At 48.8% G+C, this 26,072-nt stretch overlaps 1 protein-coding gene across 1 annotated transcript in view; it reads left to right on the top strand.

The window, feature by feature from the left end:
* The first annotated feature begins 584 nt into the window (after positions 1-584).
* SLA2 (Src like adaptor 2) overlaps positions 585-26,072 on the top strand; it is a 28,319-nt gene continuing 2,831 nt past the window's right edge. Inside the window, exons 1-7 of the mRNA XM_081560139.1 lie at positions 585-883; positions 3,855-3,988; positions 8,413-8,512; positions 8,882-8,968; positions 12,943-13,046; positions 25,050-25,199; positions 25,932-26,064. Of these exons, the coding sequence (XP_081416265.1) occupies positions 3,898-3,988; positions 8,413-8,512; positions 8,882-8,968; positions 12,943-13,046; positions 25,050-25,199; positions 25,932-26,064 (665 nt within the window). The 5' untranslated portion in view covers positions 585-883; positions 3,855-3,897. The remainder of the gene's footprint in view (positions 884-3,854; positions 3,989-8,412; positions 8,513-8,881; positions 8,969-12,942; positions 13,047-25,049; positions 25,200-25,931; positions 26,065-26,072) is intronic.

Raw genomic sequence — 26,072 nt, 5'->3', positions numbered from 1 at the left:
ACTGTCCAGGTCCTGCTACGTACAGTGTGGCTCCCAGATGGGTCAGCCTGGTTTTATCCACTGGGAGTTGTTAGCAATGCAGAATCTTGAGCCCCACCCAGACTCACAGAACCAGAATCTACTGTCTAACAAGATCCCCAGGGGCTTCCTAGACACAGTAAAGGTTGGGACACATCCCTTCATGGCAATTCTTCCCATACTTGCCAGCCAGAGGAGTCTCTTGGAGTGGTGAAGATTCAGAGTCTGGGGGCTGCTTCTCTGCTGACTTGGATTCAGAAGATGTGGGAGGGTCCCAGAGATCTGAGACTAGCAAGCCCCCTCAGGTGATGGTGACGATCAGGGAAGCCTGGCTACCCATTTGCCTTGGGTCTGTGTCCCTCAGAACAGACCCAAACCCCAGAGCCAGAAGAGAAACCTCTCCCTCCAGGATCGTGACGCGGCAGCTGCTTCTCCCCCACAAACAGGAACTTGGGGAAGGTGGCTCCTTGATGGTCTGCGATGCCGTCAGAGGAAACGGGTGGTTGTGAGAACCACAGAGCCTGCAGATGTGAGCCGGGAGCCCCAAGAACCCTGCAGCAGAGCTCAGAGACGTGGGTCCCGCTTCCCCGCCTGGCTGTTCTTGACGGCCAACTAGTCAGAGGTCTCAGGAGCACGGGGCTCCCGTCCCATCCCCAGGGCACAGACCGCTACCACAGGCAGATGCCAAGCTCCCCAAAGCTCCCTGAAGACTGTCACAGGCCGAGAGGTTTCTGGGTGGCCTGGGACTAAGGACATTGGCAGACTTCCAGAAGACTTTCCACCCCCCTCCAGAGCTCCAACCTCTTCAGCTAAAGCATGCGTCTTAGCTGGGCCCCCACCTCAAGACTCTGATGACAGGAAACCAGTAAGTATGCTTGTTTTTATTTTCCGATGGCCTTGGGACTGAAGAAGGATGGTCCCCTCAAGACTGGGAGTGGGCTATACGGTTGGGAAATAAGCTCAAGGGCAAGGGGAGGTGGTTCTGCTGAGGCTGTGAGAAGCGGCTTCTGAGGGTCCTCCTCTCCCCCTTTGCTGTTCCCTCCAGCTGCTTTTCATGCCCATTCTGGTACCATCTCAGTTACCAACTTGCTCTGTGACTTGGGGACCCTCTCTGAGCGATAGCCGTATGGTGTCAGTGGATACGAGGAGTCTAAATTATAACCTCTGAAGGCACGTTCATTTCTGGAGTCTACAGTTCCTCTCGAAAAGGTCTTCAGCTGATCTTTCTCAGCTAAAAGGGAAGGTAGGGGTTCTCTGTTTAGCTCAATCCAAACCTATGAGTTACCTCCACTACTGAGAAATTATCTTCAGAAGCACAAACACACAGAAGACTCAGATTGTAGACCCAGGTCTTCACTAACCGGCTACGGCTACCGACAGAGCCCGAGATCACTTTCTCTGGGCCCTGGTCATTGTTTGGAATGGTATTCAAACTCTGCCAATCTCTCAAAAGGTCAAGTGCAATGATCAAAACAATGTGGGCCATGTGCTGACCTCAGCTGTCTTTAACTCTTTCCTTCCGCCCATGCCTGGGCCCCTGCAAAGTGCCTAACATGAGTAAGTTGTTCAGATACTTAACACAGTTATTATTAGATTCTTTCTCTTTAAGTTTGGGCCAATACCACCTCCTCCTAGGTCTGCCCACCCACTGTCTTCATTTTGCCCCCAGAAGTCTTCCTGACCTTGACCTGACCAGGCGAAGGGAGCTGGCAGAGTGCTGGGAGCTGGCAGCCTGCGTGCAGGGTTCTGCCTCCCGTGGGCCCAGCCCCCACCTCCACCTGCAGCGGGAAGAAGCCTCTGGGTTTAGTGTGGTTGGTAACGGTGGTGACTTTGTCTTGCTTAAGGAGAAGAAAGCAACCTTCACTGAGCACACACTCCCTGCCGGGCTGCTCAGCTTCTCCTCGCAACCCATGGTGTCAGTATTATTCCCAGATTCACACATGAGACTCAGAGAAGTCGCGCGCTTTGCCTGAGGTCACACAGCTTGAGTTTGGTTGGTCTGAATTAAGCCCTTGCGCTAGCCAGGCATGATCTGTCCCAGGGATTTTCTGGACCCATGTCTGTACCTCATACCCAAGTGGGAAGGAAAGGCTGGGACCAGCAGGACTGTTGAAAACCTGACCATGAAGAGCTGCCTTGACCTTGAGGGAAGCAGAGACCCCAGGAGACAGCAGCACCAGCTCTGGCTGCTAAGGTTTCAGGATTTCCAAGTCTGAGCAGGAAGTGGCTGCCAGGAGCCATCCCCTAAGGGTGGGCCTGAGCTCCCCTGGGAGGGAGAGCAAACAGATCCTGTTTTCCCCACATCGATGGCTGGCATGAGACGGCAGATGGTTTCACAGATAAATGTTCTAACCTCTAAGGCAGGACCTTGACTCCTCAGACAGGATGGCTGGTGAGGCCACAGGAGCCCCTCCAAGATCATGGTGAGCAGCTGTCCTCCCCCAGGGGTAGGGAGATGTTCAAAGGCAGGATGGAGCCTGCCGTGTCCCCACACTGGTGTAATCGTGTCCTATCTCTAAGGAAAAAACTGAAGCTGTCTCAAGGAAGGAAACCACCTTCCTGCAACATCTTAATAATATATTGTTTGAAAAAATCAGCATTACCATGGAAACCTGAGAATTTAAATTATTCTAAAGATAATGGGCAAGATCCCCTGAAGAAGGAAATGGATACCCACCCCAGTGTTTTTGCCTGGAGAATCCCATGGACAAGGGAGCCTGGGGGACTACAACCCATGGGGTTGCACGAGTTGGCACAGCGTAGAGATTAAACAACAACAAACAAGGATAAGACCTATCCACAGAGCTTATAATCACTCCATCCATTTAGGTAATGTGCATCAAGTGCCATCTATGGGTGAGAATGCCAAGGAAATGGGCAAACGGAGAGGTCCTTATTCACAGCATGCTATGGAATCGTGACTGGTTAAACAAGCACCCCAGCACATGAATAATTAAAAACTGGGAAGAGCAGAACAGGGAGCCGAGAGGGACACAAGGGAAGGCCCCCAGAGACAGCCTCTGGCGAAGGGACATTCAGGGTGTGAGAAAGGAAAAGCAGGCGCTGGCCAGGCTCTTCACAGGCATTATCTCTCAGGCCCGCATGGCGGGTGTCGTTATCCCCTGTTTCAAGTGAGGAAATGGAGGCAAAGAGAGGGAAATGGTTCGACAACCAATCCTGTAAAGACTTGCAAGTCATCACCGTGTCATACAGTCTCCCATGCATCTCACTTTGCCCTGTGACACTAGCCACTGTGTGCTCAGGGTCACCTTAGCTTGCGAGACACACCAGCTCCCAAGCCCCCTCAGATCCCTGTTGCCCACCTAACCATGGGTCCCAGTGTGCCTGGAATGAATGAACTCTGTCCTGTCATTGGCCCCTGCCCCCCAGGTGACAATGTGATCCTAGGTCAGGCAGTGGTTCTGAGGAACCATAGCAATGAGCAGCGAGGGCTGGGGGATTCAGGGAAAACTTCCTGGGGAGGGTGGGATACAGACAGGCCGGAAATGGGAAAAAGATCTTCCAGCCAGTGGGAGGGGACTTCACACAGGGAAAGGCCCAGAAACATTGAATGGAGCATGGCTGCAGCATAGAAAAGATGGGATGAAAAGAAAACAAGTTCCGGTTTGCAGAAAGCCTTCATAGTCTGGTGTGGAGGGGCTGGAGCCTGGTCCTGACGGGAGGGATCTCATTCCCTTGTGTCCGCCAGGAGGTCAGGAGGGCTGAGCTGGGGTGGGGTGGGGTAGAGGGGGGCTGGGCAGGAGCGGGAGGAGGCAGGGGTCTGGGCACCAGGCTCAGGGAGCCATGGCACTTCCCCATCACAGCATCTCTTTCAGATTTCTCTTGGCGATGTGCTCCTGAGTGTTCTTCTGACGAACCATGGGAAGTCAGCCCAGCAGGGGGAAAGCCCTTCCAAGCCCAAGCTTCAGCCCCTGTGTGCAAGGCCAGGATCCTGAGCCCATGCAAGCAGGTAGGCCGTGGGCCCCGGGGCAGCCAGGGCCTTCCTGACCAGCCACTCCGACATAGCTTTAAGTATCAACACAGCTTCGACTGTTCGCCTCCCCATGAACCACATAGCCAGGGTCCCTGCTGTCAGGGAGTGTACATATTAGTGGTCAGAACAGTAAACCAGATAAACTAGAAAATGTGAGAGGGTGACAGGTGCGAACTGGAGGGTGTGATGGGCCCCCAGACATCTCCCATAGCTTCCCTCCCCCTAACTCAGTTTATCCAGAGACTGAGCTGCAGCTCTCAGACCAGCTCACTTCCACTGCTCTCCAAAGCTGCACCATCCATTATCACAGCCACTAACCTTATGTTGCTATTTCGGTTTAGACTGAAATTAATTAAAATCAAAAATTGAGCTCCTCAGTCACACCAGCCTTATTTTAAGTGCTCACCAGCCGTATGTAGCTAGTAACTACCTTATTGGACAACACAATTATAGAACATTTCCATCAGCACACAAAGTTCTGCTGGATGGTGATGCTGTTATCCTGAGAGGTGCTATGAAATAACTTGAAGCAAAATAGAGCTATGATGCCTGGAAAAAATGAGTTCATACAAGGCTTAGGCTGAACCTATCATTGTGGTTTTCTAAGGCAGTCCTGACTAAAAATGTCTGTCTTTATGATGATTCAGTTCAGTTCAGTCGCTTAGTTGTGTCCGACTCTGCAACCCCATGGACTGCAGCATGCCAGGCTTCCCTGTCCATCACCAACACCCAGAGCTTGCTCAGACTCATGTCCCATCGAGTCGGTGATGCCATCCAACCATCCCATCCTCTGTTGTCCCCTTTTCCTCCCACCTTCAGTCTTTCCCAGCATCAGGGTCTTTTCCAATGAGTCAGATGATTAAGATGATTAGGCCTTCAAAATATCCTGCAGTATCTAATACTTTGATGTTAGAACTATAGCCCCAGTTTGTTTCTTGTTCCCTAAAACAGCCCACAAATCCTTTCTAACATCACTTTCTGATTTGGGGTTTTGATAATGCATTTGTCAGCGGTCCCCAGAGAGAGAGAGAGAACTAGTAGAGTATGTGTGTGCACACGTGTGTAAGAGAGAACTTAAGAAATTGGCCCATGCAGTTGTGGAGTGGCCAGTCTGAAGTCTGCAAGGTAGGTCAGCAGGCTGGAGACCCGGGGAGGAGCTGATGCTGCTGAATTCCGGAGTGGAGCCTGGAGGCAGGATTGTCTCTTCCTCCAAGGACATCAACATTTTTCTCTCAGTCTTCAACTGACTAGAGAAGATCTACTGATTTAAATACAATGATTTAAATCATTGGAAAAGACCCTGATGCTGGGAAAGATTGAAGGCAAAGGGAGAAAGGGGTGGTAGAGGATGTGATGGTTAGATAGCATCACTGACTCAATGGACATGAATCTTAGCAAACTCCAGGGAGGACAAAGAGGCCTGGCATGCTGCAGTCCATAGTGTTGCAAAGAGTTTGACACAGCTTAATGACTGAACAACAACTGACTTAAATGTTAATCTCCTCTAAAAAAAAAACAGCAGCATGGCATCATCTAGACTAGTATTTGACCCAATATCTGAGTACTGTGGGCTAGCCACACTGACACACAAAAGTAACCATCACAGATAACAAGATTTCTCTAAACCATCAGCACTTTTAGGAGGAAGGACACAGCCACACAGTTAAACAGAAGTGGGAGAGTGCAGAGCCACAGTCTGGATGTCTGTGTTTGGCAGGTGTTGCCCCCAATCTGATAAGTCCTCTACATTGGCGGGGGCGTCCTTTCCAGTTCTCTGCCCCCATCCCCAATATCCTCCTTTCTTTTTTTTTTTTTTATTTATTATTTGTTTTCTTTTTGGCCACACCGCACAGCATGTGGGATCTTAGTTCCCCGACTACGGATCGAACCTGTGCCCTCTGCAGTACAAGTCAGTAGTCCTAACCACTGGACCCCCAGGGAAGGCCCAGTGTCCTCCCTTCTTTAATACCAGCCTCCCCCAGATCCCAAATCCAGGTGTTATCGACACCTGGACCCTGCAGACACCTGGTGGGCAGGCAGCTGCCTCCTCTTTGCCACTCACTGTGTACCCAGAGCCTGGGCCCCTGCAGGAAGAGATCTGGAAACCACACAGACCTCCACCTTGTTTCCTCTGAATCAAGCCACAGGCAGTGCCCCCAAGGCAGCTCTGACTCACGGCGAGGCAGCTGAGAGGGGTGACCCCCAGTGGAGCCCTCCCTGCCTGTGGGAACAGAGGGGAACTGGGTACCTCCCTCGCCCAGGGTCTCCAGGGGAAGGACGGGCCACAGCTGTGAACAAGGCAGACATAGCCCCTGAGACAGTAGCTAAAGCAGCCATCAATTGCAATTGTGTTAGATTTTGGTGACAGTTTTAAGGGTCTCTGAGAGTGTGGGCTGAGGGGCTTGTCAGGGAAGGGACATTTCATTTCATCCAAGGAGTGAAGGATGAAGGTGACTCGGCCACTGGAGGGGACCCGTCAGGGGGCAGCATGTGCAACTCAGTGGCTCCTGGGGGTGTGAAGCCAGGGCTTCCAGAAGGGAGAGGGGCCCTTCTGGCCACCTGCTTCCATTCTTGTCTCAGGACACCCTCCCCAGACTTACTCGCACCGTGTATTCAGGCATCAGGCATCCCCTTCCCTGTGGGATGGCCAGGCCCCAGGCTCTGGGGACTCCAGTCTGGGGCCAACAAGGGGATCTCCACATGGGTCTGGGAGAACATGCAGGAACCGGTCCATTTCCAGAATCTCAGTCTCACTCTGTCCATGTCCTGGAGGCCCTCAGTCCCCATAAAGAGTCCAGCTCTGTGTCTGCCCCGCCCCATCCCCTGGGTCCTTGTCTGTCCTCTTCTCTCCCTCCCTCACTTCCTGGGGCCCCAGCTCTGCCTAGAGGGCCTCACAGAGGCCTCTCAGGCCCTGAAGAGCATCTATGAGTTACATAAGCCTTTCTTTCTGGCCCTGACTGCTTCTCATATTTTGATTCAGAGGCCCCTACTGAGATGGGATGAGGAGGAAGGGGAGGGGGCCATTGGAGTGTGGGTGAAGGGTGCTTAGTAGAATGTGATTTTTCAGTAAAAGTGGGCCTGGACAAGCATCGGGAGGTCTAGTTAGATGGGGCAGGCTGGTCCCCAGTGGGGCGAGGGGATGAACATCCTGTGCTAAAGGTAGCCGCTTGCCTCCTGCTGTCCAAGATTAGGCCTCAAAGCCCCCATGTTCTCAGGACCAGTCCTGGTGGGGTGGGGTGGGGTGGGGTAGGAGTGGGGGTGGCTTGGCATCCTCTGTCTCTGTGACTCCCTCTTTGAACGTCAGCCTCCCAAGCAGTCTGGGCCTTTCAGAGATGTGCTGTGCAGGCCAGTCCACCCTCCCTGGGCCCATGAGCAGTGCCCCATGGGTGGAGAGGGACTCCCAGCAGAGCGCCCTGGGGAGCCTCAGTTGCCTTGCTGTGTCATGGGGCTGAATAGAGATGATGCATACAGCAGGTGCTCAGCAAGATATGGCAGGTGTGTGACTAGGACACTTGACAGAGCCATGCCCTCCGCTGGGCGCCTGCTCTGGGCCAGGCCTGTCACAGCGGGCCTGGGGCTGTACTTCTGAGGGGGCAGCACAGACTTGCGCCTGTCACTCAGGACAAAAGTCACAAGAGAACCGCTCTGCCCACGTGCAGACACTCCAGAGTTACAGTGCCCATCCAGATGGGTAATGTCCCGGGCCCCTCCAGGAGCCCTCACCCTCCTGTGTCCCCCTCCCAGACCCTCAAATCTGGTCCATCTGGTAACCACCTCATCAGTAGCTTTCAGAAGCTGAGCTCAGAAATCCAGGCTAATACCTGCTTAGAATTGTCAGTTTTAAGTTTGCTGAACAGCAGAATTCCTCTATCAAAATCTCCTGTGATGATCTGTATAAAAATGGGGTTGTAGGGACTTCCCTGGTGGTCCAGTGGTTAAAAATCTGCCTGCCAGTGCGGGGGACACAGGTTCTATCCCAGGTCCGGGAACTAAGATCCCACCTGCCACAGGGCAACTAAGCCTATGCACCTCGACCACTGAGCCCACACACTCTGGAGCTTATACTCCACCCACTGCAGCAAGAACCCCACTCACTGCAACTAGCTAGAGAGTAGCCCCTACTCGCTGCAACTCGAGGAAAGCCTGTACACAGCAACAAAGAGCCACGTGCTGCAACAAAGACCCTGCACAGTCGAAAAAAAAAAAGGGATTGTAGCCAGGAGGACCACTCCCCTTGCCACACCGGTCCTCTCCCTGAGGGACCCCAGGAGATGTCTGGGCGTCCTGGGGCTCTACACAGCTCTGTGGAAAAGCATCAGATCCAGGCACCCTCTGGGAGGCCAGCCTCCACTGAAACTCACGTCTGGCCAGAGGGTGACCACCTCTGTCCCTCCCTCCAGAGAGGAGCCGGGCCAAGGCTGTGGCCCTGGGCAGTTTCCCAGTGGGTGAGCAGGCAGAGCTGTCGCTGAGACTGGGAGAGCCGTTGACCATCGTCTCGGAGTAAGTCCTTCCGAGGGCACTGGGTGGGGTGCTCTGTCCCCTCCCCCAATCCCTGAAGATGCACTCGTGGGGGGAGGGGCCCCTCCCGGGAGAAAAGAGTGTGGCCTTTGGTGCTGAGCTCACACAAGCTGAGTGTCTACAGCTTGACACTCCTGCAGGGAGAAGCAGTGGCGGGGTGGGGGGAGGCCTGAATCAGACTATCTGCTGCCCAGGAGGTACCTGGACCGGCTGGTGCAAGGAAACCTGGGACACTCAGGTGGGACAGGTGGCCACAGGACCCAGCCTGGAGGGTCCCTGTGAATCCCCCAGGAGCACTTCCCAGGGTCTGGCCCTTCTGAGAAGGGGGCTCCCTCATCCTTCTCTCTCCAGGGATGGAGACTGGTGGACGGTGCTGTCGGATGTCTCAGGCAGAGAGTACAGCATACCCAGCATCCACGTGGCCAGAATCTCCCATGGGTGAGTCCCCACCCCAGGCCCTGCCTTAGGGGGCTTCCTGCTGTCTCCTCCCACAAGTGTGGATCTGTACGCCCAGTCTTATCTGAGCAGAGCTGGTATCAGCGGCGAATCAGGCCAGGACCCTGTCCTCCAGAGGAGCTGACAACTGACTCTTAGGTCAGCCCTGTGAGGCTTGGGAGCCCAGGGGAGGGGGCTCGCGAAGGCCTCATGGAGATGTGGCACCTAGTGTTTAGAGGGTGGCCAAGAATCTGGTGAGGAGGGCACAGCAACCAACTCTAGTATTCTTGCCTGGGGGATCCCATGGACAGAGGAGCCTGGCAGGCTGCAGTCCATGGGGTCACAAAGAGTTGGACACAACTGAAGCGACTAACACACACGCACACGCAAGAATCTCGTGGTGGAGAATGCTGAGCATCAGTGTTGGGCACACATGGTCTCTTATGAAGTGTGAACCATCTTTCGCCAAGAGTAAGGGACAGACTGACTCCTGAGCAAATTCTGTGTCAAGAGAGAGAGGCAGTGAATAACCTGGAGCCAGGAACCTGTCACTGTGTGTGCCGTGACAGCCGCTCTTCAGTTCTGAGGAAAACTCAGAACTCAGGGACGGCCTTACTTTCTGAAGCTCACGGGAGGCCTGGCTCTGATCCTGAGACATGAGAACCCCTCACAGAATCAGTTCACACAGAGGCCGGGTGAAACCCACGTGGCCTACGTGTCTCTCCATGGCCTAGGCCTGCTGGGCAGAGTTTTGTGTCCATAGCTGACAGTGAAGTTTAAACTGAGGAAACACTGACTACCTCTAAGAGTCAGTCCCCTTTAGGGCCACGACTTCATTTGTAGCCTCTTTATGAAGGGATGTGTTTTATTTGCTATAAAATTAGGCTAAGTTTGCTGCTGGCACCAAGAGAATCACAGCTTCTTATTTACTTGGGATCAACTCAACCCTGACTCTGGCTTAGACTGTGGAATTTCACAGAATGACAGCCATTTCCATCAAATTGGCTTCTTGAGGCTTTGCTTGGGCCCCCCAGCCTGATGCTGGAAAAGATTGAAGGCAAAAGGAGAAGGGGGTGGCAGAGGATGAGATGGTTAGGTAGCATCACCAACTCAATGGACATGAATTTGAGCAAACTCCGGAGATAGTGGAGGACAGAGGAGTATGGTGGGTTAACAGTCCAGTTCAGTTCAGTCGCTCAGTCGTGTCCGACTCTTTGCGACCCCATGAATCACAGCACACCAGGCCTCCCTGTCCATCACCAACTCCCTAAGTCCACCCAAACCCATGTCCATCGAGTCAGTGATGCCATCCAGCCATCTCATCCTCCGTCGTCCCCTTCTCCTGCCCCGAATCTTTCCCAGCATTAGGGTCTTTTCCAATGAGTCAACCCTTCGCATGAGGTGGCCAAAGTATTGGAGTTTCAGCTTCAACATCAGTCCTTCCAATGAACACCCAGGGCTGATCTTCTTTAGGATGGACTGGTTGGATCTTCTTGCAGACCAAGGGACTCTCAAGAGTCTTCTCCAACACCACAGTTCAAAAGCATCAATTCTTCAACGCTCAGCTTTCTTCACTGTCCAACTCTCACATCCATACATGACTACTGGAAAAACTATAGCCTTGACTAGACGGACCTTTGTTGGCAAAGTAGTGTCTCTGCTTTTTAATATGCTGTCTAGGTTGGTCATAACTTTCCTTCCAAGGAGTAAGCATCTTTTAATTTCATGGCTGCAATCACCATCTGTAGTGATTTTGGAGCCCCAAAAAATAAAGTCTGACACTGTTTCCATTGTTTCCCCATCTATTTCCCATGAAGTGATGGGACCAGATGCCATGATCTTAGTTTTCTGAATGTTGAGCTTTAAGCCAACTTTTTCACTCTCCTTTTTCACTTTCATCAAGAGGCTCTTTAGTTCTTCTTCGCTTTCTGCCATAAGGGTGGTGTCATCTGTATACCTGAGGTTATTGACATTTTTCCCAGCAATCTTGATTCTAGCTTGTGTTTCTTCCAGCCCAGCGTTTCTCATGATGTACTCTGCATATAAGTTAAATAAGCAGGATGACAATATACAGCCTTGACATACTCCTTTTCCTATTTGGAACCAGTCTGTTGTTCCATGTCCAGTTCTAACTTTTGCTTCCTGACCTGCATACAGGTTTCTCAAGGGACAGATCAGATGGTCTGGTATTCCCATCTCTTTAAGAATTTTCCACAGTTTATAGTGATCCACACAGTCAAAGGCTTTGGCATAGTCAATAAAGCAGAAATAGATGTTTTTCTGGAACTCTCTTGCTCTTTCAATGATCCAGCAGATGTTGGCAATTTAATCTCTGGTTCCTCTGCCTTTTCTAAAACCAGCTTGAACATCTGGAAGTTCATGGTTCACATATTGCTGAAGCCTGGCTTGGAGAATTTTGAGCATTACTTTACTAGTGTGTGAGATGAGTGCAATTGTGTGGTAGTTCGAGCATTCTTTGGCATTGCCTTTCTTTGGGATTGGAATGAAAACTGACCTTTTCCAGTCCTGTGGCCACTGCTGAGTTTTCCATATTTGCTGGCATATTGAGTGCAACACTTTCATAGCATCATCTTTGAGGATTTGAAATAGCTCAACTGGAATTCCATCACCTCCACTAGCGATGCTTTCTAAGGCCCACTTGACTTCACATTCCAGGATGTCTGGCTCTAGGTGAGTGATCACACCATCGTGATTATCTGGGTCGTGAAGATCTTTTTTGTACAGTTCTTCTGTGTCTTCTTGCCACCTCTTCTTAATATCTTCTGCTTCTGTTAGGTCCATACCATTTCTGTCCTTTATTGAGCCCATCTTTGCATGAAATGTTCCCTTGGTATCTCTAATTTTCTTGAAGAGATCTCTTGTCTTTCCCATTTTGTTGTTTTCCTCTGTTTCTTTGCACTGATCGCTGAGGAAGGCTTTCTTATCTCTCCTTGCTATTCTTTGGAACTCTTCATTCAGATAGGAATATCTTTCCTTTTCTCTGCTTTTCGCTTCTCTTCTTTTCACAGCTATTTGTAAGGCCTCCTCAGACAACCATTTTGCTTTTTTGCATTTCTTTTCCGTGGGATGGTCTTGATCCCTGTCTCCTGTACAATGTCACGAACCTCTGTCCATAGTTCATCAGGCACTCTGTCTATGAGATCTAGACAGATTTTACAGTCCATAGGGTCACAAAGAGTTGGACACGACTTAGCCACTGAACAACAGCAACAACCCAGGAATGACTCTGGGGACAGTGTGAAGCAGATAGACTAGTACGCCAAAAAATTCCTGTAAAACTTCCTTGAACTTTCCATGGCAATGAAGCCCCTCATGGACATATATGAGTGAGGGATTAATTGAAGAGAGGAAGTAAGATGTGGGCTCAGAATTAGCAAGAATCCTAGCATTGGAAGCATGTATGGAGGTCCGTGGGCTATGTGATTTTTTTCCTCAAAATTTTAGAATGTCTTGAACATTCTAGTTCCAAACTTTCGACCCACAAATAAGCTCCAGTGGAAGTGAGATTTCAGTGATAATGAGTAAATGTTCACCTGCACACCGTTTGACTACATAGTTAAACTTTAAACTGTTGAAATAAAATATTCACTAAACTTAAAAAAAAAATAAGAACAATTCTTAGAGAGGTGAAGGCTTAGAAATGTGAGTGAATGGCGTAGGGGCGCTGGGGGAACTGGGTGGCAGGAGAGGATCTGGGATCACCTAACCTGCCTCCAGACCCTGGCCATTTAGGAATGAGGTCTCCAGTCAGAAAAGACTGGGGCTGACCCCGTGAGATTGTCGTCTGAGGGCCCTAGAGCCAGGACCAGGACACAGCTGTGGGGTCTGAGAGACCCCGAGGCCAGCTCTCCATGGGACAGTTGGAATTGGAGGTCCACAGAGGCAGGAGAGGTTCCAGTAGGGTCTTGGCCCCCCCACCCCCTGGCTGACCCCTGACCGTCTCTCCCCACCCCAAGGTGGCTGTATGAGGGCCTGAGCCGGGAGAAAGCTGAGGAACTGCTGCTGCTGCCTGGGAACCGTGGAGGGGCCTTCCTCATCCGGGAGAGCCAGACCAGGAGAGGTGGGTAAGCTCAGCGCCACCCTGGGCTCGTCCCTGTCGTGCCAAGAGCCAGGTGTGATGTGACTCAAGGGTAGTGGTGGGAGGCCAGATGTGAAGGGCTGAAGACTGGCCTCAGAGTGGGGCAGCCTGACTAACTGACCACATGCTGCGGCCATGAGAACCCATCAACAATGGGGAAAGGGGACTCCCCTGGTGGCTCCAAACTCAGGGGGCCCAGGGTTTGATCCCTGGTTGGGGAACTAGTTTCTGCATGCCACAACTAAAGATCCCGTGTGCTGCATCTAGGACCCAGTGCAGCCAAATACATAAATGAAAATATTAAAAAAAAAAATGAAGCAATGACCTGCATTTCCAAAAGTGGGTGTGAATTGCCCACAGAAGGGATCCAGGCTCAGCCAATGCTTTGGCAACCAGGACTAATCATATAGTCATAGGAGAGTATAGTCATTCCCTGCCTTGACCAGCAATGATTTCTCCTCCCCAAAACACAACAGGATCCTGATCTCTTGGCAAAATGTTGACAAGTTGACAAGGTCTCTGTGCTTTGGGTCATTAGCCAGTTGGAACTAGAGAACCCACCAGTAGTCACCTCATGCCCCTCCTCTCTCTGCTGTGCAGATGGGGAAACAGAGGCCCACAGAGAGATGGAGACCTGTCATACTGCACATCCAAATGGGGCCTCTCCCACCCCAGGTTCAGGGCCTTTGCAAACAAAACGCGAAGTCAAGTCTGTCTCTGATACCCTTGCTTACTCTCTGAACTGCAGCCGGGCGTCCCTTACAGCAGGGACAGAGAGGGACAGTGTTCACGTTTATGTTAGGCCCTTTAATTGCCTTCGCACAGCCCTGTTGCAGGGGCAGGGGTTGTACTTCCAATGTTCCCATTTTACAGATGAGGAAACTGAGACTTTTAGAGAAGAGAAACGATTTGCCTAGGGAGACACAGATAGTAAGTGCAGAATTGGGATTCAAACCCATCTGAGGTTCATCTCACTTCAGACCCCCAAGAGAGGCCCACCTATGATGATAATGGTGATTCATTGCACCCTCAGGGATGGACTGGGAAGAGGCTCTGTAGGATGGGCTTTCTGTGCTTGCCCTAAACTGAACTAACTTTGATGCGTTGTCAGGGGTGTACTCAGTTCCCTACTCAAGTCTCCCTCCTGGGGCTCCTTCCAGCACATCTTTGCCTCTCCTTTCCTTTCTTCGGGAGCTCCCTCCCCTCTCCACCTCTCTCCAGCCCCTCCTACTGTTTTCCAGAAAGTACCAGCATCACCTCCTCACACACACCCATAGGCTGACCAGGGTCAGGGGCTGGCTCAAGTGCAGTAGCCACAAACAGGAAACCGTAGCGGTGCTGTTGGGGGCAGGGGTGCTGCAGACCAGGCCCCAGTGAGCTTAAGAAGCCACAGGAAGTGCTCCAGTGCTCAGCTGCCCCACCCCCACCCCTTCTCTGGCCTGGTTGAACCCCAAGAGCGTAGTGACCGGAACTTATTGCCACTCTGCCCCTTTTCTAAGAAGGTATATATACAGGAGGAACCAGTGGAGAAATAAAGGAGAAAGCAGATAAGAATCCGTAGGGTCTTTTTTTTTTTCCTTCCGGTTTTATTGAGACATAACTGATATCCAGCACTGTATAAGTTTAAGGTGTAAAGGATCCATAAGATCTCTAAGGATCCACAAAACTGTTGGGATTAAGATTAGATTTGACTCTAAGTTTTCCCACAGCAACGCCAGAAGGGATTAGTAAAGAAGGCAGCTTTCATCAAAAAAGAAAGAAAATTGCCAATTCTACAGGAAAGGCAGCAGTTTCCCAATACTAATTTTTGATCTCTCATCTGGGGCTTCGTTTTGGAGAATACTTGTCAAGAAAATGGGTCACGACCCATTTGTGGGTCAAGAAATCAGGTTAATTCGGTGGTTATAGACCAGTGGGTCTCAAACCTGGGTGGCCATCAGAATCACTTGAGGGTTTATTAGACCAAAGACCTGGTCCAGGCAGTTCTGATTTGGTAAGTCTGGGGCCTGAGAGTTTGCCTGTCCAACAAGTTCGCAGGTGATGCTTGCTGCTGCTAGCCTGGGGACTGCACTTTAAGATCTATCTAGACCTTAATGGGCTTCCCAGGTGGCTCAGTGGTAAAGAACCCGCCTGCAAATGCAGGAGGCACAAGGGACGCGGGTTCAATCCCTGGATCAGGAAGATCCCCTGGAGTAGGAAATGGCAACCCACTCCAGTATTCTTGCCTGGGAAATCCCATGGACAGAGGAGCCTGGTGGTCTACAGTCCAGGGGATCGCAAAGAGTCGGACACGACTGATCTAGACCTTGGTTATGTGTTGGAATCATCTGGGGGAGATTTATTAAATTACTGACACCTGCCCTCCACCCCCAGAGTTACTGATTTAATTGGTCAGGGGTGTGGCCTGGGCCCTGGAAGCTATAAAAGCCCCCCACCCCCAACCCTGGGTGATTCTGATGTACAGCCAACGTTGAGACCCATTAAGCTGGTGAATCCGGACTGGTGAGTGTTTAAAGTGAAGTACAGCTGAAACATTAGGGTGCCTCACTGGGGTTGGGGAAAATACTACTTCATCAAACTTTTGTTTTCAATCATTTTAACTGTGTCTTGGGTCACAGTGTAAAATTTTGTACTGTGGTTTGTGGTCGAAAAAAAAGTTTGACACTAAAGCTGTAGGGGCCCAAGTGACGCTGTAGGATGGTGGTTCTGAGACCCGAGTGTACAGGAATCGTCAGGGAAACATCTTACCAGTGTGTTCCTGGGCCCCACCGCAGACCTGCCGAATAAGACTGTGGGGCACAGAGGTCAGAAATCTGCTTCCGTCACAAGCTCTCCGGACGATTCTCCTGTTCTTTTAAGTTTGAAAACACAGTTCCAATCTAGGGAACCCAAAATCAAGTAATGAGAGACAGTGTTTTTCATGTTTGCATAATGCATCTTGTCATATATAATGGTAATTAACTGTTGACTGAGTGTGTGAGACCAGGTTCAGCTTTTCTTTGGCCCAAGGTGCGGACATACCTCTGGGAGGGGAATTCTACAGGGGCTTTGAGCCTGTGGATGGACCAAGGATGAAGTCCTGGGGCACTGAGCTCCCAAGAACACAATTCAGGGCCTGGAGTCGGGAGGGGAAGAGTCCTCTACATCTTCCTGAGAGTCCCTCTGGCATACTTTGTGTTCTAAGGAGCCATGGCAGGGCCCGAGTCAGGCTGAAAATCTTGGTCTGTGAAGGGGCTCTAAGGGCTTCTGGAGGTCCCAGGACTGTTCCAGAGGTCAGCGCCAGGACGAGACCCCAAGAGTACCACTCTCTAGCCTTGCTACTGTGTGTTGATACTCTTGAGCATAAGAGATTGATGAGCCGGACACGCTTCCTGCCCCTGAGGGGCTCACCTCTGTGCATTCTGTCAGCTGAGAAGCGCTTGTAAGCATCTCCTCTGAGTCAGGCCTGCTAAGTTGTGGTTCCTGCCCTTAGGCTCCAGACGGTTGAGGGTCCAAGGTGCAGCATCCTCCAGGCTCTTAGCTTCTCAGAGGTCTCAGTGGAAGTTCAGTCCTCACACCACTGTGGACCCCTCCCCTCCTCTTGGCATCAACATCAGAACACCTGGGAGAACATGGTGCCTGACCCCACAGGTCACTGCAGGTCAGCCTGTGACATTGGCTCAGCCTGCCTGAGCTTCCTGCAACCCCAGTACCTTGCCTTTTCCCCCATGGGTCTCCCAATGGCCCTGCACCAGCTGCAGCTCCCACAGCCTGCCTTCCGGCCCACTGCCTACCAGAACACTCCATGAACAAACACTCCTTGTTCTTTCCATTGCTGCATCCTTGCACATGAGCCTCAGCCTGGAAAGCCCCCTCCTCCGTTCTTCCACTTGGCCAACTCCTACTCATCCTTCACGACCCATTGCAACATCATGTCCCCAGGCTGTTTGTTACCTTTTGCTCTCGATTCCCATAGCTACCTGAAAAGACCTCTTCTGTAGCCACAATACATTTATTTCTTAAAACAAAGTCGGGTGTGTGGTCTAAGAGCAGGGGAACTAACCATAAGGATTAGGACCATAAAGGAAAATTCTGGCTGAAGCATGTGCCAATGAGACATCCCTGGCACATGCCCCACAGAACGTGCCCCAGAGAAAGGAGATCTGATTACCTGTGTCCGGGGCTCGCACAGTGCCAGCTCCTGCTCAACAGATATTTGCTGGATAAAGGGATGAGTGAATGAGTGCATGTATGTACACTGAGGGGAGGAGAGAGGGTGAAGAACCAGGCTAGGGTAGACTGCCCCCTCACACCATCTGTGCTCACAGCGGTTGGAGTACAAATGGTGGCAAGGACTCCTCAAGTCTGCTTTTAATCATGGCTGTGTCCAGTGTTCATCACTGAGATTCAGTAATTCATTCAAATATTGTAAATATTGCATGGTGACTCTGTGCCAGCCGCTGTTGTAAGTGGTGGGCATTCAACAACAGAAAAAGCAAAATACCTGCTCACAGTTTAGTTGGCAATGTGGATAGTGAACAAATAGTAATTAAGCGTCTGATCGTGGCAAGTGCCCTGGAGTAGGAAATGGCAACCCACTCCAGTGTTCTTGCCTGGAAAATTCCATGGACAAAGGAGCCTGGCGGGCTGCAGTCCATGAAGTCGCAGAGTCAGACACGTCTGAGCACACACAGCAGCATGGCAAGTGCCACAAAGGAACAATAAAGCAGCAGTTAGGAGGAACCAAGCAAACAGGTGCATCCTCTGCGGGAGGCAGGTGTGTGCCTGGAGCAGATTCAAGGTCACGGAAAGTCAGGTCACACAAGGTGTTGCCAGGGTGAGGGCTTCTGATTTATTTTAAATGTGACAGGGAGAGTTCTAAGCAGGGGAGTGACATGATCTGATCCCTGTACTGTGCAAAGAGAGGATCTGGCAAGGGATGAGGCGAAAGTGCGAAGCCACAGTAAGAAGTGATTGGCTTCCTGATTTGTTCTGAACGTAGCCAGTACATTCAGGTTTTTCGGTAGGGCTGGAAGGGAGATTAAGAGAGAATGGAAGCTGTGAGGGATGATGCTGGGGTTAGGAGTTTAGTAATGGGTGAATCGTGCTGCCGTTTTCTGAGATGGAAAGATGGTGGGCAAATAAATTAGAACCATCCCTCGTGAGGCTCACCGTTGGTTATATGATGGGTGGGGTAGTGTTGAGGGAGAGCTGGGGCTTCTCCCAGGCAGAGAACGAGCTCTGGAGAGTTGTCTGAGTAGGGACTGAGTTGTAAAAGGAAGACTGGTGTTGACTCAGGTGGAAGAGTGTTCCATATAAAGGGAACAATGTGAGCAAAGAAGCAGAGAACGGATAAGGAGTATTGGATGCTTCCTATATGCCAGACCCTGCTGAATGTTTTATCTGCTTTACCATCTGAATCCTTGTGGCAATCTCCTGAGACAGGGACAATTATTATCCCCCTTTATAGATGAAGAAACAAATCTGAGAGGTCAAATAATGGCTTAGAGACACAGGTAGGGTTATAGTATGCAGGGATGTTATAGGGTGTGACTCTATGGGATATGAACCCAGGAAGTCCAAGTTTAAAAGATGTCCTAAAGCTGGGAGACAGCAGTAGATATTTGGGACTGGCTGCAGCATGCAGGGGGATGGGAGAGCAGGATACCAGGCCCACAGAGCAGTCACAGGTAGCCTTGGTAGGAGACCTGTCCCCACATGGGGTTGACAGAGTTTATGATCTGAGTCTCCCAGTCAGGTTCTCAGTGTAGCTGTGAGGACCCTTCCTGCTTCTGGTAACTGTGGTGACAGTGGCCAAGATGGGGTGGCTGGAGAACCAGGCCCCATAGAGGAACTTGGTCACTTAGTTCAGCTCACTGGTTGGCCTCCAGAGACTACTTTCAGATATGTAGCCCTTTCCCAACCAGAGAGCTTTTTCAGGGTGACAGCACAGTTCCAGAAGAGATACTTCTCTTTTTTAAAAAAATTTTGTTACTTTTGGCTGCTCTGGGTCTTCACTGCTGCAAAGACTTTCTGTTTTTGCGGTGAGCAGGGGCCACTCTATGTTGCAGTGCTCGGACTTCTCGTTGCAGTGGCTTCTCTTGTTGCAAAGCACAAGCTCTAGGTGAGCAGGCCTCGGCGGCTGCAGCACACAGGCTCAGTAGTTGTGGTACATGGGCTTAGTTACTCTGTGGCATGTGGAATCTTCCCTGGCCAGGGATTGAACCAGTGTCCCCTGCATTGGCAGGCGGACTCTCAGCCACTGGACCACCAGGGAAGCCCCAGAAGAGATTCTTAAAGATACAAAGTCAAGGTGTCTCCAGAGTCAAGTAGAAGACAAAGGAAAGGAAGCAGGAACCCTACACCATACTTCTCAAAGTATACTGACTTTGTAGCCTGTAGCCTTGCTAAATTCACTTATTAGTTCTAGTAGCATTTCTGTAGGTTTCTTAGGATTTTCTACATATATGATCACACATTATCTATAAATAGTTTAATTATTTTCCAACTCATAGATCTTTCATTTTTTTTCCTTGTCTTGATTGCACTCGCTATGACCTGTAGTATATAACAAGTAAAGTGGTAAGAATATTCTTGCTCTGTTCTTAATCTTTGGAAGGAAAAATTTAGTCTTTCCCATTAAGTATGATATTACTTATAGATTTTTCACAGATCCTCTATGTCAGGTTACAAGGAAGTACCCTTCTGTGATAGCAGTATAGTTCCCCAATAATGTCCAGGTCCTAATCCCTGAAAGCAGTGAGTGTGAATTACCTTACATTGCCAAAGAGAGTTTGTTGACGTGACTAAGGGTTTTGAGATGGGGAGATTATGGTGGATTATCCAGATGAGCCCAATGAAATCACAAGGGTCTTTACAAGAGGGACACAAGAGGGTAAGAATAAAGATAGAATAAGGGGCCATGAAGTAAGGAATGCAGGTGGCTTCTAGAAACTGACAAGGCAAAGAAAGGGGTTCTCCTCTAGAGACTGCAGAAGAAATACAGGCTTGCTGATACCTTGATTTTTGTTTAGTGAAACCCATTTCAGATTTATGTCCCCCACCATTGTAAGATAATACATTCTTGTTGTTTTAAACCACTAAATATATGGTAATTTGTTACAGCAGCCATAGGAAACTATTACACCTTCTATTTGTAGTTTTATTTTTAAAAAATCATAATTGAGCTGTGTCAAATTATTTTTCTACATTTCTCCAGGTGATCGTTTTTTGCCCCTTTATTCTACTAATATAGTGAATTAACACTGATGTTCAATTTTTAAATCAACTTGTATTCCTGGGATAAAGCCAATTTAGTCATATTGTGTTATCTTTTTTATATATTGCTGGATACAGTTTGCTAACAGTGTGTTAAGGGTTTTTGTGTGTGTGTATATATATATAAGGGATATTGGTCTATAGTTTTCTCATAACGTTTTTGTCTGGTTTTTATAGCAAGTTAATTGGTGATCTCATAAAATGGGTAGGAAAATGTTACCTTCTCTATTTTAAGAGAATTTGTGTAAAATTGAAATTATTTCTTCTTAAGTGTTTGGTAGGACTCACTAATGAAGCCATCTGGGCCCAGAGTCATCTTTGCAGCAAGTTTTAAAATTATGAATTCAACTTCTGCAATAGATATAGGTCTATTCAAATTTTCTATTTCTTGCATCAGTGTTGGTAATTTGTGTCGTTTAAGAATTTGTCCATTTCATCCAAGTTGTAGAATTTATTGGCATAGAGTTGTTTATGCCCTTACCCTTTTGATGTGTGTAGGATCTATTCTATAGTGATGTCCCCTCTTCCTGATGTTGGCAATGTGTGTGTGTGGTTTTTTCTTTCTTTCTTGATCAATCTAGCTCGAGGTTTAAATCTTTTCAAAGAATCAGCATTTTATTTTTCTCTATTGTTTTCTATTTTTTATTTCTGCTTTATTTCCTTCTACAAAAATTTATTTTTTCCAGCTTTTTAAGGTAGAAACTTTATTTTATGCCTTTCTTTTCTTCAAATGTAAGGTTTAAAGCTACAAACGTACTTTTAAATCTTGATTTATCTGAGCTCACAAATTTTTATTTGGTTAAAAATATTTTCTAATTTTGTTTGTGATTTCCTCAATCTCTGGGGTATTTCCAAGTATCTGGGAATTTTCCATATATCTTTTTGTTATTAATTTATAATTTAATTGTTGTAGTCAGAAAACATACCTTTAATTCTTTCAATACTTTTAAATTTCTGTTTTTATGGCCCAGTCTACAGTCTGCCTTGAATATTCCATGTGCACTTGTTGGGTCCAATGTTTGTTAATTAAGCCAAATGGACTGATTGCATTGTTCAACTGTTTTATTTCCGTACTGGTTTTCTATCCTATCAAGTACTGAGAGAGGAGCGTTGAAATCTCCAGTTATGATTATGGACATCTCTTTCTTCTGTTAGTACTCTCAACTTTGCTTCTGTATCTTTAATCTCTGTGATTGAGTGCATACAAATTCAGGACATCTTCTTATTTCTGACAATATTGTTGGTCCTGAATTCCACTTTTCTGATATTAATATAATCACTTCAGCCTTCCTGTGGTTAATGTTTGCATGATACATATTTTTCATCTTTTAGCCTATGTTTTAATAGTCAAAATGTGTTTATCAAGTAGTTATATATTTTTTTAATATATATTTATTTATTTGGCTACATGGGGTCTTAGTTGTGGCATGTGGGATCTGGTTCCCTGACCAGGAATCGAACCCAGGCCCCCTACATTAGGAGCTCAGAGTCTTAGCCTCTGGACCACCAGGGAAGTCCCAAGTAGTTGTATTTTTAAAATACAGTTTGAAAGTCTCTGCCTTTTAATGGAGTATTTAGACCACTTCTTCAGAGTAAAAGCTTCCTAAAACCAAGCAGTACCTGTGGTTTGGGAAATTCCCTCCTGCATACTGTTGGCATTCCACAGGAGAAGGTTAAGTGACAGGTCACTGCCTCTTCTTCCAGGTTCTCTGTGCCAGTTTTCTCATCTGTAAAGTGGGGATAATTGTACCTACCTCATAGGGTGGTTATGAGAATTATATCCCATATAAAAGGTGCATAGTAAGCACCCAATAAATGAAAGCTACAGATGGCTTTAGATCCTTAGATAGTAATAATAGATTATTACTATTATACCACTAAAGAACCCTCTTCCTATTTGGCTTTTTTAAAAACTAATTTTATTTATCTATTTTTGACTATCTGGGTCTTCATTGCTGCGCATGGGCTTTCTCTGGCTGTGGATGCTCTTCACTGTGGTGTGTGGGCTTGTCATTGTGGTGGCTTCTTGTCGCAGAACACAGGCGCTAGGCATGCGGCTTCAGAAGCTGCAGCATGTGGCTCAGCAGTTGCAGCTCCTGGGCTGTAGCGCACAGGCTCGATAGTTGTGGCGCACCAGCTTAGTTGCTCCTCGGCATGTGGGATCTTCCCGGATCAGGGGTCTAATCCATGTCTCCTGCAATGGCAGGGGGATTCTTTACCACTGAGCCACCAGGGGAGCCCCCCTTTCGCTTTGATGAAGTGTTGACTGAAGAAATGAATCCCACTCTAAAGTTATAGAGAGCGCTCATATGTATCCTCATCTGCTGAAAATTACTATTCTAGGCCTGATTTTTTTTTTTTAATAAATTTATTTATTTTAGTTGGGGGCTAATTACTTTACAATATTGTAATAGTTTTTGCCATACATTGACATGAATCAGCCATGGGTTTACATGTGTTCCCCTTCCTGGACCCCCCACCCACCTCCCTCCCCATCCCATCCCTCTGGGTCATCCCATTGCCCCGGCCCTGAGCCCTTGTCTCATGCATCGAACATGGAATGGTGTTCTGTTTCACATATGATAATATACATGTTTCAATGCTATTCTCCCAGAATGTCCCACCCTCACCTTCTCCCTCAGAGTCCATAAAATTGTTCTATGCATCTGTGTCTCTTATTCTGTCTCGCATATGGGGTTATCGTTACCATCTGATTTTTTTTTTTTTACCATCTGATTTTATATAGTCCTTTTTTTCTCTTTTTCAACCATGGCCAGTTATCTATTTTTTGTTGAAACCTATCATCTATACACTTTAAATATTTGCATTTTCATTTTATATAAATTATATCTCAATAAAGTTGATTTTAAAAACTAAAACAGCCAATTCCCTAGTGGTTAGAATTCTGGGCTTTCACTGCTATGGCCCAGGTTCAATCCCTGGTCTGGGAACTGAGATCCCACAAGCCACATGGCATGGCCAAAACCACCACCACCCCCCTAAAAAAAAAAACAAAAAACTGGAAAAATTCTGTCACTTGCATCAGTGTATATAACATTCATGTATGAAGCTCCAATACTTTGGCCACCTGATGCAAGGAGCCAATTCATTGGAAAAGACCCTGATGTGGGGAAGAATTGAAAACAAATGAAGAGGGCAGCAGAGGACAAGCTGGTTATGTAGCTGACTCAGTGGACATGAATCACTGACTCAGTGGACGTGAATGAGCAAACTCCAGGAAACAGCGAGGGACACGAGAGCCTGGCACACTACCGTCCATGGGGTCGCAAAGAGTCGGACATGACTTAGTGACTGAACAACAGCAATAGGTTCAGTTCAGTTCAGTCGATCAGTCGTGCCGGACTCTCTGCAACCCCATGAACTGCAACACTCCAGGCCTCCCTGTCCATCACCAACTCCCGGAGTCCGCCCAAACCCATGTCCATTGAGTCGGTGATGCCATCCAGCCATCTCATCCTCTGTCGTCCCCTTCTCCTCCTGCCCCCAATCCTTCCCAGCATGAGGGTCTTTTCCAATGAGTCAACTCTTTGCATGAGGTGGCCAAAGTATTGGAGTTTCAGCTTCAACATCAGTCCTTCCAATGAACACCCAGGACTGATCTCCTTCAGGATGGACTGGTTAAAAGACTAATAATAAAAGCAACACCCATATGCCCACCTATCAGCTTAAGAAGCTGTGCACCATTACCTTTGAAGCCCCTTTCCTGCTTCACTGTGTTGATCAGTTTCTTTTCTTCCTAGCTTTGCCACACATGCAATATAGTCAATATAGTCTTGGCTGCCTCTGAACTTTATATAACAGAATCATACTGAATGTATTCTTCTGTGACTTGCTGTTTCTGCTCATTATTTTAAACATTTACCTACGCTTGTGTGCATTGTGGTTATTAACTTTTACTACAGAATAGTGGGGCTTCCCTGGTGACTCACATTGCAAAGAATCTGCCTGCAACACAGGAGACCTGGGTTTGATCCCAGCATCAGGAAGATCCCCTGGAAAAGGGAATGGAAACCCACTTCAGTATTCTTGCCTGAAAAATTCCATGGACACAGAAGCCTGGCAGCCAACAGTCCATGGGGTCACAAAGAGTTGGACACTACTGAGCGACTAACACTTTGACTGAATAGTGTTACTTTCTAGAATCTACCATTCTCTTGAGTGCATATGGGCTGTTTGCAGTCTGGGGCTTTTCTGAACAATGCTGCTCTGAATGTTTTTGGTTTTGTATTGGCAAGGGATCATGCTGGGATGGAACCACTGGGTTGTGAGGTATCGGCATGTTCAACTCAACTAGTTAATGCCAGCTGTTTCCAAAGTGGCTTATACTGACTTACCTTTCCACCAGCAAGCTAAGAATTCCTTTTTCTCCGCATCCTTGCTGACATCTACTGATCACATTCTAACACTTCTGCCCACTTGGGTCTTTATAATAACAGCCAACACTTAGTACTCTCTTCAGCTGTGGCAGCCCCTGTTCTGAGCACTCTGTGTGCATGACCTCATTTCATCCTCACGAGAGCCCTAGCTATTATGAACGTGTTGTCATTTGTGAACAAGAGAGCAAGTCTTTGTCCTTCCCCTCCCCCTCCCCTTCTGTCTGAGCCTGGTGGCCACTCTCTGTGGCCATTTCACATGTTCCTTCTCCCATCCTGAGCAGGGCTGGGCCCCAGCATGGCCTTAGTCCCACCCAGAGTCTTTCCTCCTCAGGCTGTTACTCCCTCTCAGTCCGCCTCAGCCGCCCTGCCTCCTGGGACCGGATCAGACACTACAGGATCCAGCGCCTTGACAATGGTTGGCTGTACATCTCACCACGCCTCACCTTCCCCTCGCTCCTGGCCCTGGTGGACCATTACTCTGGTACGGCCGCCCCCCGCCTCATATGAGTAGATGGGAATTTGGGCTCTGGGGGCAGTCAGTCATCTCTTGGACAATTTACCTGCTGGAGAATATCCAGACAGAAGAGGGACCACTCCTTTCTCCACGCCAGTCCCTGTGCCAAGAAATGCAGCCTGGGAGCCCCGGCTTCATCTCACAGCAACATAGCCACACAGACGTCCTGTGGGTGTGCAGGCCAGTACCTCACCCACCACTGTGGTTCTGAGTCAAGGTCTCCCACGCTGACACGGTTCTCTCTGCAAGAATTAGGCCCACAGCTGTTGTTACTGTGGAATTTAGTCAATTCTCAGCATCTTCTGGTGCCTATCCTGTAACAGCACAGTGTCAGAGGCAGAGAGGAAAGACCACTGCTGAGAAAACTGATCAGGGGGTTTCTGGACAGCTGTTCCAGGCAGCAGATACTGACTGAACAAGTGGAGACTAATCATTCCTTAGCTTTCTTCTTTCCAAAGCACTTTCCTAATCAGAAAACTGGGGCTCAAAGAGGTCCCTCAACTTACCCAAAATCACACAGTAAATTAAGTCTCCCCAGTTAGCCCAGAATCTTTGACTGCATCTCAGCTTCCAGATGAACAGTTTGGGGCTCCCAATCCCACCAGCCAAGTGTGGAAGGCTGTCAGGGTGAGGGTGGTTGGTTGGGGAGGGAAGCGGGGCTGGAGTCGGCCAGGTCAAAGGTCTAGGTCTCTTCCTCAGAGCTGGCGGATGACATCTGCTGCCTCCTCAAGGAGCCCTGTGCCCTGTGGAAGGGTGGCCCACTTCCTGGCAAGGCCATACCCCCACCTGTGACTGTGCAGGCGACACCACTCAACTGGAAAGAGCTGGACAGGTGAGGGG

This window comes from Giraffa tippelskirchi, chromosome 13 (assembly GCF_054371585.1).
Source record: "Giraffa tippelskirchi isolate mGirTip1 chromosome 13, T2T-mGirTip1v1.2.pri, whole genome shotgun sequence".
NCBI lineage: Eukaryota > Metazoa > Chordata > Mammalia > Artiodactyla > Giraffidae > Giraffa > Giraffa tippelskirchi.
Note: the sequence above shows the minus strand (reverse complement) of the source record. Positions and strands in the feature narration are given on the sequence as shown.